At 46.3% G+C, this 15,089-nt stretch overlaps 1 protein-coding gene across 3 annotated transcripts; it reads right to left on the bottom strand.

Moving 5' to 3' along the window:
* Positions 1-10,114: 10,114 nt before the first annotated feature.
* Positions 10,115-13,770, bottom strand: LOC127634115 (C-C motif chemokine 2-like). Of its 3 annotated transcripts, XM_052113521.1 has the most exons (7): positions 13,249-13,770; positions 12,791-13,093; positions 12,436-12,536; positions 11,309-11,419; positions 11,094-11,205; positions 10,911-10,985; positions 10,115-10,750 (listed from the first exon to the last, which is right to left on the bottom strand). In XM_052113521.1, the coding sequence occupies exons 4-7, from the start codon at positions 11,382-11,384 to the stop codon at positions 10,519-10,521; spliced, it is 495 nt and encodes a 164-aa protein (XP_051969481.1). In that variant the 5' UTR covers positions 11,385-11,419; positions 12,436-12,536; positions 12,791-13,093; positions 13,249-13,770; the 3' UTR covers positions 10,115-10,518. The 3 variants fall into 3 exon arrangements, with proteins under 3 accessions (XP_051969481.1, XP_051969480.1, XP_051969482.1); XM_052113520.1 differs by having other exon boundaries at positions 11,309-12,882; XM_052113522.1 differs by lacking the exons at positions 12,436-12,536; positions 12,791-13,093.
* Positions 13,771-15,089: the final 1,319 nt, after the last annotated feature.

Here is a 15,089-nt window from a genome sequence, read left to right as displayed (position 1 = left end):
TCAAGTTTGCCTTAAGTAGTCAATAAAGCGGAACTGAAATGTGGGGGATACATTCTGTTCTTTGCAAGCACATTTATTTTAGTGAATGATTACTTCATTGTGACATTGACCATATCTGGCTTTCCATATACTTTTTTTTGGATAATCGTATCTGTTGTAGAGTAGGATAGTAAGGAATGTTGTCACACTACATGGGGTAAGTTGTCACAATGGGTACAAGCCATTGAACAGTCTATTATAGGCTTTTCAGAAATATCTTGTAATTTTTATTGAAAAATCTGATTGTATGCAAGTGTGGGTATGTTGTTTCCACATTTTGTAATTATGTGTTTGAAACCAATATACAAAATTAACTGCTAGATAAAACATTAATTTGTCTAATTGGACTTTTGTCTCAAAACTTTTACTGTAGTTACTGAGCTATAGCTATGACAACTTCCCAGTTTGACAACTATCCCGGGATTCCCCTAAATGTTAAATGTACTTAAATAAAGCAAATGTGGTTCTATAATGTTGCATGGAATTTTATTTTCAGTATGCCAAGAGGACAATTCAGCACATCAATACTTATATTTTATATATATATAAATATTATATTTATATTATAATTTTGTATTTATTCAACTGTAGATAAAATGCAATTACATTTTACCATGCAACATTGACATGTTGCTAATTTACGCTCATTTTCCAATGATCGAAATAAAATAAAAGAGGAAGTAAACACTGACATTCTAATATTAGGCCTACTTCTATTGTGGGCTGGGGGACTTCTGGCCAGTTTGATGGCATAGGTCATGACTTTCCATTTCACAACTGTCAGACTCATATGCTCCTCACCATCAGATTCTCTTGAAAAGTAAGAGACTGTTTCATGAACATGACAGCATCATTTTCTGTGACCGATTTACACACATCAGCTACAGGAAGGCCATTCAAATACAAAAATTAAACTGCAACCAAAACTGTGGAAATATTGCTACAAAAGTGACATGAACAAGGGGAGTGGTGGTGGCGTAGTGGGCTAAAGCACAAAACTGTTTGGCAGAAGGTTGTCGGTTCGATTCCCCTCAGCCACCACCATTGTGTCCTTGAGCAAGGCACTTAACTCCAGGTTGCTCAGGGGGATTGCCATTGTAATAAGGGCTGTGTAAGTCACTTTGGATAAAGGCATCTGCCAAATGCATAAATTGTATAAATGTAAAGTCAATGATGTGTATTTCTTTTTAATTTACTATTTAAAATACTGATACAATGAACTGCATAGAGTATGAGGAAAAGTGCAGAGTAACATTAAGAGAGTATAGAAAGTAAAAGTAGTGGAGAAGCTGTATAAATGTAACCCCTATTTAATATAACGTCTAAGAATAAGAGCACCATGCTCTTGTGTATCCATATCAGTTAAGTTTATGGAAAATTCTTCTTCCTTCCTTAAATAATGGAAAATAGGTATGGTGGCTATAAACAGATACACTGCCTGGCCAAAAAAAAGTCTGATACTCTAATAATTCAGTACATTCAGGTAGTCAGCTGAATTTATGTTATTGCTGCATAACGTTACTGAGCCTAGACCTGACCAACTGAAGCAACCTCAGATCAAAACACTGCCTCCAGAGGTTTTTACAGTGGGCACTATGCATCACGGGTGCATCGCTCCATGTGCGTCCCTTCTTACCCTAACGTGCCCATTACTTTGGAATAGGGTAAATCTGGACTCATCAGACCACATGACCTTTTTCATTGCTCCACAGTCCAACTTTCATGCTCCCTAGCAAACTGAAGTAATTTTTTTACTTTTTAACCACACTAACAAGTGGCGTTCTTGTGGCCACATAGCTGTTTAGTTGCAATTCAGTAAGTTCCACACGTCACATTGTGTGTGTGGAAGTGCTCTTGCTTTTACTATTAAACATAGCCCTTGAGTAAAACTGTTGATTTTTTATGATGTGACTTCACCAAGCATGTTAGTGATCTCTGATCACGATCACTCAAGATTTTTTTCCAACCACATTTCCTCTCCGAAACTGATTGTTCACCAATATCCTTCCAGGTTTTAATAATGCAATTCCAGTGATTTCAGAAATCTTCGTAGTTTTTTTCTTTACTTGATACAGGCCAATAATTTGCCCCCTATAACATCTTTTCCACAAACACGTGATACGCCTTCCCACATGGTTGCTTAAGAAATGAGAAGCTACACACTGCATCAGTTAGGGTTAAAATAATTGTTACCAGCTGAAACATATTAATCACTGCAATAATAATGATCCAATCAAAGTAATACAAACGGTGACTTTTTTTTATCTCTTCTTCATTAGGAACATGTATTCATTCATAGTTGCACAATAAATACATTGTATTGTGTTAGTATATAGTTAAAGACACTCAATATAATATGGGACCAGCAAAGATAAATTTATTCCAAAATGATCCCTGTTTTCCTCTACTTACGTGAAAATCCTCAAGTCAAAAACTTATTGGCACAGAACAGTCAATTCTAATAGTGTTTCATTCATTGATACTCCTGACTGTCATGAATCTATCTGGAGGAAGATGACGCTCAGTTCCCCTTCTGTCACTCACTCGAAGTTGTGTCGATTGAAGTGACACAAGGGGTCTTCCTGGGATGCCAAACGTACCTCTGAACCTGAGAAAAGGCCAATTTCAAGTTGGCAGACAGAATACGCATGCCTCGGCCCCAGACATACGGGTATAAAGGGAAGCGGGGCAGCGAGTGCCAGTCAGAATTTTTCTTCTGAGCCGAACGGTTGTGCAACAGCAAGCTGAGTTCACCAGCCACTTCAGCCACCCCCCACGTTGTTCCTTCTTCCCACGGGATTGAGGACGACCCGGCTGGCGATGAAGGCGATTTGGGGATGACGACGGGCTCGGTTTCACCGGGTACATCCCCACGAACCACCCGCCCCCCGGCCTGCTTGCAAGGAACGCTTTCTCAACGCCCCCATCTCCCAGCTTGGCCTCTTCGGTGACACCGTCGATGACTTTGCCCAGCATTTTTCGGCGGTGAAGAAGCAGATGGAACAAATCAGCGCGCCCTGCCTGCTCTCCGAGGGCGTCCCCCTGCGGCTAAACAATAGGTAGCTCCGCTTCAACCGGAGCCCAGCTCTCAGCCCCAGTGTCGAGCACCTCGCAGGCAGTGTACGCCCTCTGTCTCCAGGACCAGGAAAGCTCCGAAGCGCTCCTGAGACGGGCGACCCAGGCAGTCAGACGTTCACTCCGGAGCTGGTACCAATACCACTCCGTCCCCCGGTGGAGAGCTGCGGCACCCACATTCTCAATAAAGAGCGATTTCCTCACTCCCTGGGTCATCCAGCTGGTCCGTGACATTCTCACGGCATCCCCGGCCCCAAAACTCTGCACGTCCCAGTTCTTTTCTCGGCATGTCTCAATGACAGCGCGTTTCACCAACGAGCGCGCTCAGTCAGTGCTCAGGTGCCTCAATCTCATCGAGCCCGGCACAGCAGTTCCTCTAAAACATTTCCAGAGGCTCCTGGGGCATATGGCATCCTCAGCCGCGGCCGCACTGTTCGGGTTGATGCATATGAGACGGCTTCAGCACTGGCTACAGACTCGAGTACCGAGATGGGCATGGCGCCACGGCACATACCGTGTGACAATCACCCCTTTTTGCCGTCAGACATTCAACCCTTGGACAGACCTCTGTTTCGGCGGACCAGAGTCCCCTTGCAGCAGGTGTCCAGATGTGTCGTGGTAACCACAGACGCCTCTTGACAGGGTTGCAACGTGCCTGTTGCACAACGTGTGCAACGGGCACGCTGCTGCTGGCCTCTGGACAGGACCCCAGCAGCGTTGGCACATCAACTGCCTAGAGTTGTTGGCTGTATCTCTTGCCCTATGGAGGTTTCTCCCACTAATCTGGGGCAACTCGCCTGCCATCTCCTCCTTTGGATTCAGCCGTGACACAGGTTGCTGCGTGCCATTCACATCCCTGGCAACCGCAACATGACGGCAGGTTTCGCCAAGCAGAGAGTGGAGGCTCCACCCCCAGGTGGTCCAGCTGATTTGGTACCAATTCAGCAAGGCACAGATAGATCTCTTTGCTTCCCAATGACAACTCCCACTGCCCGCTCTGGTACTCCCTGACAGGAGCTCCTCTCGGGACAGATGTGCTGGCACACAGCTGGCCCCGGGGGCTGCACAAGTACGCATTTCCCCCAGTGAGCCTTCTTGCACCAGTGCTGTGCAAGATCAGGGAGGACTAGGAACAGGTCATCCTGGTGGCCTCTTACTGGCCCACCCGTGCCTGGTTCTCGGATCTTACGCTCCTCGCGACAGCACCTCCCTGGAAAATTCCCCTGAGGAAGGACCTTCTTTCTCAGGGATGGGGCACCCCACAACCAGACCTCTGGAACCTCCACGTCTGGCCCCCTCTAGTGGATCTACCACCTGCAAACATAGACACGATCAACCAAGCCAGGGCTCCCTCCACCAGGCAACTTTACGCCCTAAAGTGGCGCTTGTGCGCAAATTGGTGTTCTTCTCGAGCCAAAGACCCGCAGAGGTGCGCAGTTCGGTCAGTGCTTTCATTCCTGCAGGAGAGGCTGGAGGGGAGGCTGTCCCCCTCCACCTTGAAGGTGTATGTAGCTGCTATTGCAGCCCACCACGATGCAGTAGATGGCAAGTCCCTAGGTAAGCACGACTTGATTATCAGGTTACTGAAAGGCGCCCGGAGACTGAACCCTCCCCGGCCTGTTCCCCTCCTGGGTTCTCTCTGTGGTCCTCTCCTCAGGGCTGCGGGGAACCTAAGGTCTGTATGTGACACCTCTTTGGGGGCGTTGAGGAGGGCTACATGAAGCCAACACAATTGCCTCTAGCACTCAGTAGCCTGCTTGCATCTGTCTCAGCATTTCACGTAACATGGTCAGTGAGTGGCGTTTTTATATGGGTGTTATTTTATATAGTATGACAGAGAGAGAGAATAAAGAGGTCGACTTGGTTGAAGAGGGAAGAGAAATCTTCTTTCTTCACTTCTACAGGCAAACGGATGTAGATGCGGATTGCTCAGCGGTCTCCTTCGGAGCCGTTAAAGTGTTCGGTGGAACACAGAGTAATCTCAACTCCTCTAGCGAGATTGAGATTAAATGACCACAGTTTAAAATCATGGTTTATAACAGTGTTGTGTAATTCAGAGTAGCTTGTGTAATTGGCAATCAGCTGATGAGTTACCTGACACTGGCTTTTTGGATCGTCTTCTGGAGTGAGCAGTTCTCTCCATGGACAAATTGGATAATTTTCTGTGAAATAAGGTTTGTGTCAATGTTTTTATCTATGATATCATTACTGTACACCAGAAAATGCAAAGATATTGTTCCATAATTAGAAATGGACAGCTCATATGACATCAACGCTATAGATGTCAAGCTAACTTCTTGAGCTTTGGTTCCCCTTCTGTCGCTCTCTCCACGTTGTGTCGGAGAAGCGACACTAGGGGTCTCTCCACCTGATATCCACCTCTGATCTATGAAAAAAGGTCAATGAGAGTTGGCAGCCAGTATTTGCATGTCCCGCCCCCGGACATACGGGTATTTAAGCGGCGCAAATACGGGAGTTCATTCAGAAAATTTCTTCGGAGCCGATGGTCTGTCTGCAGTTTGCTGCGAGTTACACACCACTATTGCTTTCCTGTTTCCTCTGATGATCTGCATGCTGTTGGATTTGACTGCGCACAACAGCGGCTTTCTCCTACTTTGCACGGCGTGCATTGTTGCCCCTGAGCGCTTCGACAGCGCAGACACACACACATACTGTGTATTAAAAGAGTTATTTCCCTTAAAAGAGTGAATTTCTCTAAAAGAGCAAAACACAGCGGCGTTGAACGTCCTTTTCAGGACGCGTCTTTTTCAAGATGCCCTTCCGCCCCTGTATTGTTCCTGGATGCGGTAGAGTGCTCTCTGCTTCAGACGGCCACAGGCGCTGTCTCGTGTGTTTGGGCCGCGATCACACTGAGGCGGCGTTTGTGGATGGCTCATGTTCTCACTGCGAGAACATGACCATGACCATGTTGCGGTCGCGGCTTGCTTTCAACAGAGAGCAAGCCACCCCAGCTGCACCCCGCATTGCTCCTTCTTCCCACGGGATGGAGGACGATGCGGTTGGCGCTGGGGGCGATTTGGGGGCGGCAGCGGGTGCAGTTTCGCCGGATAGCCCACCGCGAACCTCCCGTTCCCCGACATGCTCGCTGGTCCCAGTCTACGCTCGCGGCGATAGCGGCTCGCCTCACGGCCCGGCTGTCTATCCTCCCGAGCCCGAAGCAGATGAGCTCGCCGCTGCATCGGAGAGTGTGATGTCTGATGCCGAGGACTCCCCTGGACTGCCGCCTTCGGGCCAGCAGGCCCAGGCTGAGGCGACGCTCAGATGTCTGACATGCTTTCCCGGGCCGCCGTGAGCGTGGGGTTGGATTGGAACCCTCCATCCTCCCCACAGCCTTCACGGTTGGATGACTGGTTCCTGGGGGCAAGCGTGCCGTTCGCGGCCACGCATCCCCCGGTCCCGTTTTTCCCGGAGGTGCATGACGAGCTGACGTCTACGTGGAGAGCCCCGCTCTCCGCTCGTCTAGGTGCCACCCGCTCCACTATCACCACCCTCGACGGCGGAGAGCGCCACGGATACGGGCGATTCCCCAGGTCGATAGGGCAGTTGCGCACCATCTATGCCCCGGTAGCCCTACCTCCTGGCGTGGCCGCCCGTACTCCCATCCAAGCCCTGTAGGACAACATCCTCGCTCAACGCGAAGGCCTACAGTGCGGCTGAACGCGCTGCCTCCGCCCTGCATGCGATGGCCCTCCTGCAAGTCCACCAGGCCAAAGCACTCAGAAACATGCACGGGGTGGACCTGATCCTGATGTGCTGCAGGAACTGCGCCAGCTGACCGACCTCGCCCTGAGAGCGACGAAGGCCACAGCGCAGGCACTCGGACAGGCGATGGCCACCCTAGTGGTCCAGGAACGCCATCTCTGGCTCAATCTGGTCGAGATGCGTGAGGCCGACAAGAACCGCTTCCTAGACGCACCTGTCTCCCAGATTGGCCTTTTCGGCGACACCGTCGAGGACTTCACCCAACAGTTCTCCGCGGTGAAGAAGCAGATGGAGGCCATCTCTCACATCATGCCCCGTCTGCTCGCCGAGGGCGCCCCCCTGCGGCGAAGAAACCAGCTCCTGCTCCGCCCCAACCCGGGCCCAGCTCTCAGCCCCAGCGTCGAGCACCCCGCAGGCGGCGTACGCCCCTGTCTCACGAACCCCTCTAGGACCCGGAAGGCTCCCAAGCCGTTCCTGAGACAGTCGACCCAGAGCCGAAGACATTAGCTCCGGAGGTGGTAAGACCGCTCCGTCCCCCGGTGGAGGGCCGGGAGGAGAATCCTTTGTTTTTTCATTTGCCACACCCCCTGACGGGGGCTGTGGTACCCACATTCTCAATAAAAGAGCTATTTCCTTTGCCTCTGGGTCACCTGGCCCGCAAATGCCGTTCTCATGGCAATCTGCTTTCAGATTACGACAGTCCCGGTACACCGGACGCGGCGATCCCGCCTTCCGCGACTGTCCCCCGGCCGGCCGATCTCTCGGTAGTCTTGGCAGAACTCCAGAGACCCCCCTTTGAGCCGCTTGTATCAATTGGACTCAGGGCCCTCTCTCTTAAGACGGTCCTGCTGATCGCGCTCGCCTCTATCAAGAGGGTCGGGGACCTGCAAGCGTTCTCTGTCAGCGACACTTGCCTGGAGTTCGGTCCGGCGGATACGTCTGTGATCCTAAGGCCGCGACCGGGCTATGTGCCCAAGGTTCCTACCACACCATTCCGAGATCAGGTAGTGAACCTGCAAGCGCTGCCCCGGGAGGAGGCAGACCCAGCCCTTTCGTTGCTATGTCCAGTGCGCGCCCTGCGCATTTACCTGGACCGCGCACAGAGCACCAGACGCTCTGAGCAGCTCTTTGTCTGCTTTGGGGGACGGCAGAAAGGGAATGCCGTCTCCAAACAGAGGCTCGCCCACTGGGTTGTTGACGCCATCACACTGGCTTATCACACCCAGGCCGTGCCCCTACCCTTGCGGGTCCGAGCTCACTCAACAAGGGGTTTTGCGTCCTCGTGGGCACTGGCCAAGGGCACCTCCCTAGCAGACATCTGTAGAGCCGCGGGTTGGGCAACACCCAACACCTTCGCGAGGTTTTACAACCTCCGCGTTGAGTCGGTTGCGTCTCGTGTTTTCTCAGGTCCGAGCCCGTAGAACTCGGTAACACGTAGACTCCACCCGGCCGGTCATCGCTTGCGCCCTGCGCCCTTTTCCTGACGTCAAGGTTAAGTAGTGCGCCTTTTTTCCCAGGGCGCCCCACTCCGAGTCGGGACCATGGTCGATTCCTCCCCAGCCCTCCGGGTCCGCGATTCAGCGGAGGAACTCGCCGACCCAAGCCACTGCGGGTACCCTGATGGCTACCCTGTACTGGTATAGGTGCTCCACAGGTAAGGCCTCCTGCTCGGACTCCCCCTGTGTGTATAATTCCACGGTTCTGTCCCCTTACGAGCGGACCCCCGTGTCTCCCTTAGGCAGTTACAGCTGCCCCGGTCGCCGTGCTGTAGCAACTCCCCCCTTTCGAGGCTGGATCTACCACCGCACCATACTTTCCACACGAGTCCTAAGACGGCCGTGTGACGTGTCTACCACTTTTCCTCCCCAAGAAAAAGGGCAGGTGTGGTCTCCGCAGGGTCTCGGTAAGACCCCCTTCCCTATATGCGTGTAAGGGCCCCGGCCGTGATTGCTCTATGCGAGAAACATAGAGAGAAAAGAGGCCCAGCCAGGCTGGCCCGTTCCCATGTTGGCAAACATCGCCTTGTTCCCCTCTCAGGGTAACTAGAAGGATCCCGATGTTCGTATGGGGCATTGGGGAAGGGTACGTGCAGCCAGGTACAGATGATGCGCGGCACTGGATGAATCCCTGCCCGCCTCTGTATCGGCAGTCCACGTACACGGTTCAGCACATGGCAAGATTGGAATGGGTCCCCTAGTGTCGCTTCTCTGACACAACGTGGAGAGAGCGACAGAAGGGGAACGTTTGGTTACGTATGTAACCTCCGTTCCCCGAGGGAGGGAACGACACGTTGTGTCTTTCCTCAGCCATGTCGCTGAACCGAGCCACTGTTGTGGCCGGACCATTTCCGGCTCCTCAGAAAAATCCTGAATGAACTCCCGTATTTGCGCCGCTTAAATACCCGTATGTCCGGGGGCGGGACATGCAAATACTGGCTGCCAACTCTCATTGGCCTTTTTTCATAGATCAGAGGTGGATATCGGCGCTCAAGAGAGACCCCTAGTGTCGCTTCTCCGACAAGTGTCGTTCCCTCCCTCGGGGAACGGAGGTTACATACGTAACCAAACGATTTGCTAGACTGTAATGCCCATAAAAACTGAAACTGGATAGTGAATGTTTATTTACTTTTTCAGATTTTTTTAGTAATGCAAACATCTCCTTTCGACGACATTTGCCATTTTGAATCCAAAATATACATGATTCGTTTAGTTCATAGCCTGTCGACACCGTACGCGAGCTGTAAGTCGCTGATATGAAGGCCGTATCACAAATCTTGTGTCACGATCTTAAGGGCTTCAACAATCCCCTCTACGTAAGCACCATGCAGAGGTTTGTCGAACACATAAAAAGCATTGGTGTACATGGTAAACATTGAAAATGTATTTGAGTTTGCAGAAGAAAAAAGGCAGGGGAAAAAATAAGGTAACTAGCACAGAGTTATTATTAGTTTCTGGACACTGCAGCGGTTATGTAGGAAATATAATTAATTTAGGAGAAGGAACCAGACAGACATTCGCGCAGTCCTGCTTGTTGGTGATGCTTGGTCTGCTTTTTGTTGGGTTTTGCTGTCTAAACAATACTGTAACTGAAGGGATGCTACCACATACAATGTCCTGAAATGGATCTATATAATTCAAAGCAGTTCCAATAATTTTTTACTTCACTTGAGTGTGAGCCTTTATCTCGTGCCTCCCGTCAGGCGCCCACATGTTGAAATCTCCTGTACTAATGATTATCAACCACAAGCGAAACATGTCGTTTCTGATCTGTAGTTTATAATTTTTGAACTTCACATTGCAATTGTTTCAGCATGCATCATCATACTGACACTAATAATTTCCCCCTCATACAAATCAATCTAAAAATCTCTCAGACTTGCATCACCCTTCTTGCCACAGGTGTTACAAGTACTTAACAGTACATTGAGTGAAATGTGAAATATTACACACTAATAATTATATTGTTTTTCTAAACATTATAATATTTCAATTTCACTGTATTTCAGTTCTTATAAGTGGAATAAATTAACTGACTTGTCACAGACAAATAGCCCTACATCAAATATATTTTCACATTATTCAATTTTAAATATTCAGTTTAAATATCAATTTATTGTCTAATGTAAAAGAAATCACATTTAAATAATTAAACAACAACAACATTGCTTTTAGACATTCATGATCAGCTGTACATTTTTTGGGTAAGTTCTTGAGTGGATCCTTGTGTAAGTTCTTGAGTGGATCCTTGTGTAAGTTCTTGAGTGGATCCTTGTGTAAGTTCTTGAGTGGATCCTTGTGTAAGTTCTTGGGTAGATCTTCCCACAAGAGCGGCGTCAGTAATGGATGTTGTTGGTGTCGGTGAGGTCAGGTGTTCAATCACTCGTTCTTCAGCAATCTTTTTCCTTTGAGCACTTCTGCAATAAAATTAAAATGTATGAATAATAGAATATTATCTTAAATATGGAGATGTTTGAATAGTTTAAGTAGATTACATTTAAACTATAAACAATTTATGTTGTTCTACAAATTCTGCACATTTGTTGTGTTTAAACACATTTGTTAAGTCGAACTTACAGAAACTGGCAAATTTTCTTCAAAACCCATTTTTGTGTCCAATCACTGCAGAATTCCCCCTTTTCAGTCTTAAAGCTGTGAAACAGAATAAAAACATTTTTGAAGATTCAGAAAGCAAACTTTGGAAGATGATCTTTAATTGTGAAGTTTATGGTTTCTGTAAAAAGAGCCTGTGATTCTTACATGACTGCCTTCACACATGGATGATCAGCTTCTTGCGTACTGAAACCAATAATGGGATCGGTTACTTCTGCCCTAGAGACAAGTTTACAGCAGGAGTTTGACTTTTCAGCATCTGTAAAGTAAAAAATAAATTAATAAAAAACTGAGCAAGCCATTGTCAAAGATGCATGTTTCCAACACTTAGAATAATACATGATCTAATCAAAGAACTTTACCTGTAATAGTCCAGATCACAGATGCAAATATCCCCACGACAACCAAACTCCTCATGAGTACATTTTGTATTTGCATTTTCACAGCTGATCTCTACCTCTCTCTTCTCAGACCTGAGAATACATTTAAGGCTCTTTCAAGTTTGCCTTTAGTAAATTAAGCGGAAATGAAATTTGGGGGATACTTCCTGTCCTTTGCAAGCACATTTATTTTAGTGAATGATTACTTCCTTGTGTCGTTCACCATATCTGGTTTTCCGTGTATTTTATTGGAATAAAAGTATCTGTCATAGAGTAGAATAGTGAGGCATGTTGTCACACTACATGGGGTAAGTTGTCACAATGGGTACACGCCACTGAACAGTCTATTATAGGCTTTTCAGAAACATTTTGACTGTGACAATGTAAATTATAAAAACAAAAAACAAAACTGAATCTATTCAAGTGTGGGTATGTTGTGTCCACATTTTTGAACAATATGTTTGAAACAGTATTCAAAATTAAATATTAGATAAAACATACATTTGTGTAATTTGACTTTTGTCTCAACATTTATACTGTAGTTACTGAGCTATAGCCCTTATGACAACTTCCCTCTGTGACAACTATCCCGGGATTCCCCTAAATAATAAATTTACTCTAATTTAACAAATGTGGTTCTATAATGTTGCATGTGTGGCGAAGGCGAGCGGATCAAGGGAATAGAGAAACAAATAAACCCTGAGTGTGTTCTCAGATGATACCCCTCTAAGGAGGTTTACCTCTACAGCAAGTAGCGACTACGCCACCCTGGTCTACCGTCCAGGGAATTACCCAATAAGGGCACACAGGTTCGGTTTCCCCTCACATGGACAATGAGACGTGGATATGTTTGTTATGAAAAATATATTTATTCAATCACAGTAAAATAATTAAAAACACAAAAGAAAAGGGCATTCAATACGATATAACAAAGTGCCACTATAAAAGGCAAGCAGCACAAAGCTGCTGTAATGGAACGTCGCAATACCAATGCACAACAATATTCTGGAGCTGGGGCTTACCAGTAGCAAGGCAGGCTAGATACAGGGCTTTAATAATGCCTGCAAGAATAAATACCCACACGTGCACCGCATCTCACACACACTCACTCCAGCAAGGTTCACTGCAACAATATGCACCCAGCACTCAGTGAAAGGAGAAACACCACAAAATGGGGACGACTAGCCTGCCCGCTCCAGATACCCAGCTCCTGAAGAGACAAAAATAAACAAATTATGCTCGAAAGCCAGCAGAAACAAAAACACTAAAACAAAAACAGTTAAGCAAAACAATTAATCAAAGCAAAGCAACGCAATTAATCAAAGCAAAAGCAATTTAAACAAAACCCCTAAAACAAAACAGCAGCATTCATGCTTAAAGCAATGCAGCGACAGAGCAGGGAAAGATGTAGGAATGGGCTGATTTATTCACCTAAAATTAAACCTTGAAAAATTATCCACATACCTTTAACGGTGGCCATAGAGACATGAGTGGGTTTTACATACCAACATGCGGAGCCCATACCATCTATCCAGCAGCAGATACTTTCATGTTCACTAAATGGGAAATTAATACGCAGATCATGCACCTCAAAACATGCGCCACATACTGAACACGCGTATAGTAAACGGAAGATACACTTACCGAGCAGGAGAGCAATCACCAACGACACACAGCATAAGATCATTCATTGCGGAACGATCCAACGCAATGAGCAGCGATCAGCTGCACCATATGGCACAGCAAACACACCCAAGCAGACACCAGCTAATTAAACATTACAATTAGCTATACACACACACACACACACACACACACACACACACACACACACACACACACACACACACACACACACACACACACACACACACACACACACACACACACACACGCAAGAGTACAAAGACGCAAACACCTACCTCTGAAACGGAACAGCCGAAGCAGCGATCAGCCACACTATGCAGCACAACAAAACCAGCTCTTAACGCCGAGCAGCAGAAACAGCGATCAGCCGCACCATGCGGCACAGCAAACACACCTGCGCAAACACCAGCAGAAATCCGGAAACAGCAAGCAGCTGAACAAATGACGCACCCTCTAGCACAGTGGTTTTCAAACTTTTTCAAGAGGGACCCTTTTTTAAAATTTTTTTTGACGCGACCCATAGGCTTGTGCGCAGAACAAAAAGCACTTTTTTTTTTAACCACTTTTGATGATGCACGTGCACTTGCTGATCCTTGACGCGATTGGAACGCTAAGTCGATTCTGAAATAATTTGATCAAGCTATAGGCCTACATACAGGAATGTTAACCAATTAATAGCCTATCGTTTGCTGCATGCTTAAAAAATACACAAAATATATTCCACAACAAACTCTTTAAATGTAATATTCATTATATACAGAACAGAACAAGAATTAAAAAATAATAATAACTTTAAACAAGCCAAAACGAAATAATTTAAAGCGAAAGTAAAAGTAAGGGGCATTATTCTCACGTAACTCTCTCATTAGAATCACGTTGCAATATCAACAGGAAAAAAATCATCCTTTTCACATGCGCAAAAATGTGCTTGGAAACATCACGAGCGGTACGTGCTTACGCTGAATAGTAGGCTACGAATTGTAGGCCTACTACTGACTATTTTAACAGAGCAGTGTGATTTTTATATTAGTTGACTATTTTATTATCATATTTTGCCAACTTTTCACTGCATATTACGCACATTGGTATTGCTGCATGGACTGCGTCCGAACAGTTGACAAACCCAAACTTCAAAAAATCATCTTTATATGGCCTTACTCCGGGTTTCTGCTTTTTCTTTGTTGGGAAAGTACTGCTACTCTGTTGACATGCATCGCCTTCATTATCTTCCCTGCTGATCTCCGCTGTTCGCGGCAGGGTTTGATGGTTGACCGCGTTTTCTGCTGCTTCATTTAAAGGGGTCTCGGTCTCTGACCCTCTTTTTCTTGTGAAAAAATCATAAATGGTTTTTGACTTTGGTTTGCTCATGTTCAGCATAAAATAAATTCATTACGGGCTACTAATTTCACGGTACCGAATATTTTCATCATCTCATGGGAAAATAAAATAAAATGGCTGCATATCAACAACACTGCGCACAAGGTTTTTTGTTTTGTTTTGTGTTGCCTAGGGCTACGAGTAGGTCGGTCAGCCGGTCAGGTGACATGTGGATTATTTATTTTGCATGAATTTGAATGTTTTTTTTGTGTGTACTTCTAATCAAAGCTATTATTATTAATATTAATATTATTAAAAAACGAAATAATTTGTTTTTTTTTTTTTAATTTTAAATCACTGGCGACCCATTTTTTAATTCTCGCGACCCTCAGGGTTTGAAAACCACTGCTCTAGCAGACCTGGTGACGTGTCTTTTATACCCCCTAAATGAGGCTCAATAATAAATGAATGCCAAAGGGGCGTGGGCATCAAACAGCCTTAAAAATAGAGGCAAATAACTGCATTTCACCACACATGGAATTTTATTTTCAGTATGCCAAGAAGACAATTCAGCACATCAATACTTTACAATTTTTTCAATTGCAGATAAAATGCAAATACATTTTACCATGTAATAAACAGGAAGTAAACACTTACGTTCTAATATTAGGCCTACTTCTATTGTGGGGGGCTTTTATTGGCTGGTTTGATGGCATGGGTCGTGTCTTTCCATTTCACGATTGTCAGACTCAAATGCTCCACACTGTCAGATTCTCTTAAAAAGTAAGAGACTGTTTCA

This window comes from Xyrauchen texanus, chromosome 41 (genome assembly GCF_025860055.1).
Source record: "Xyrauchen texanus isolate HMW12.3.18 chromosome 41, RBS_HiC_50CHRs, whole genome shotgun sequence".
NCBI classification, from domain to species: domain Eukaryota; kingdom Metazoa; phylum Chordata; class Actinopteri; order Cypriniformes; family Catostomidae; genus Xyrauchen; species Xyrauchen texanus.
Note: the sequence above shows the minus strand (reverse complement) of the source record. Positions and strands in the feature narration are given on the sequence as shown.

Coding starts and splice junctions, on each gene's coding strand:
- LOC127634115 (XM_052113521.1), bottom strand. CDS start 11,384: ATGCAAATACAAAATGTACTCATGAGGAGTTTGGTTGTCGTGGGGATA. Junction 11,206..11,308: donor TGTGATCTGGACTATTACAG/GTAAAGTTCTTT, acceptor TTTACTTTACAG/ATGCTGAAAAGTCAAACTCC. Junction 10,986..11,093: donor CCATGTGTGAAGGCAGTCAT/GTAAGAATCACA, acceptor TCTGTTTCACAG/CTTTAAGACTGAAAAGGGGG.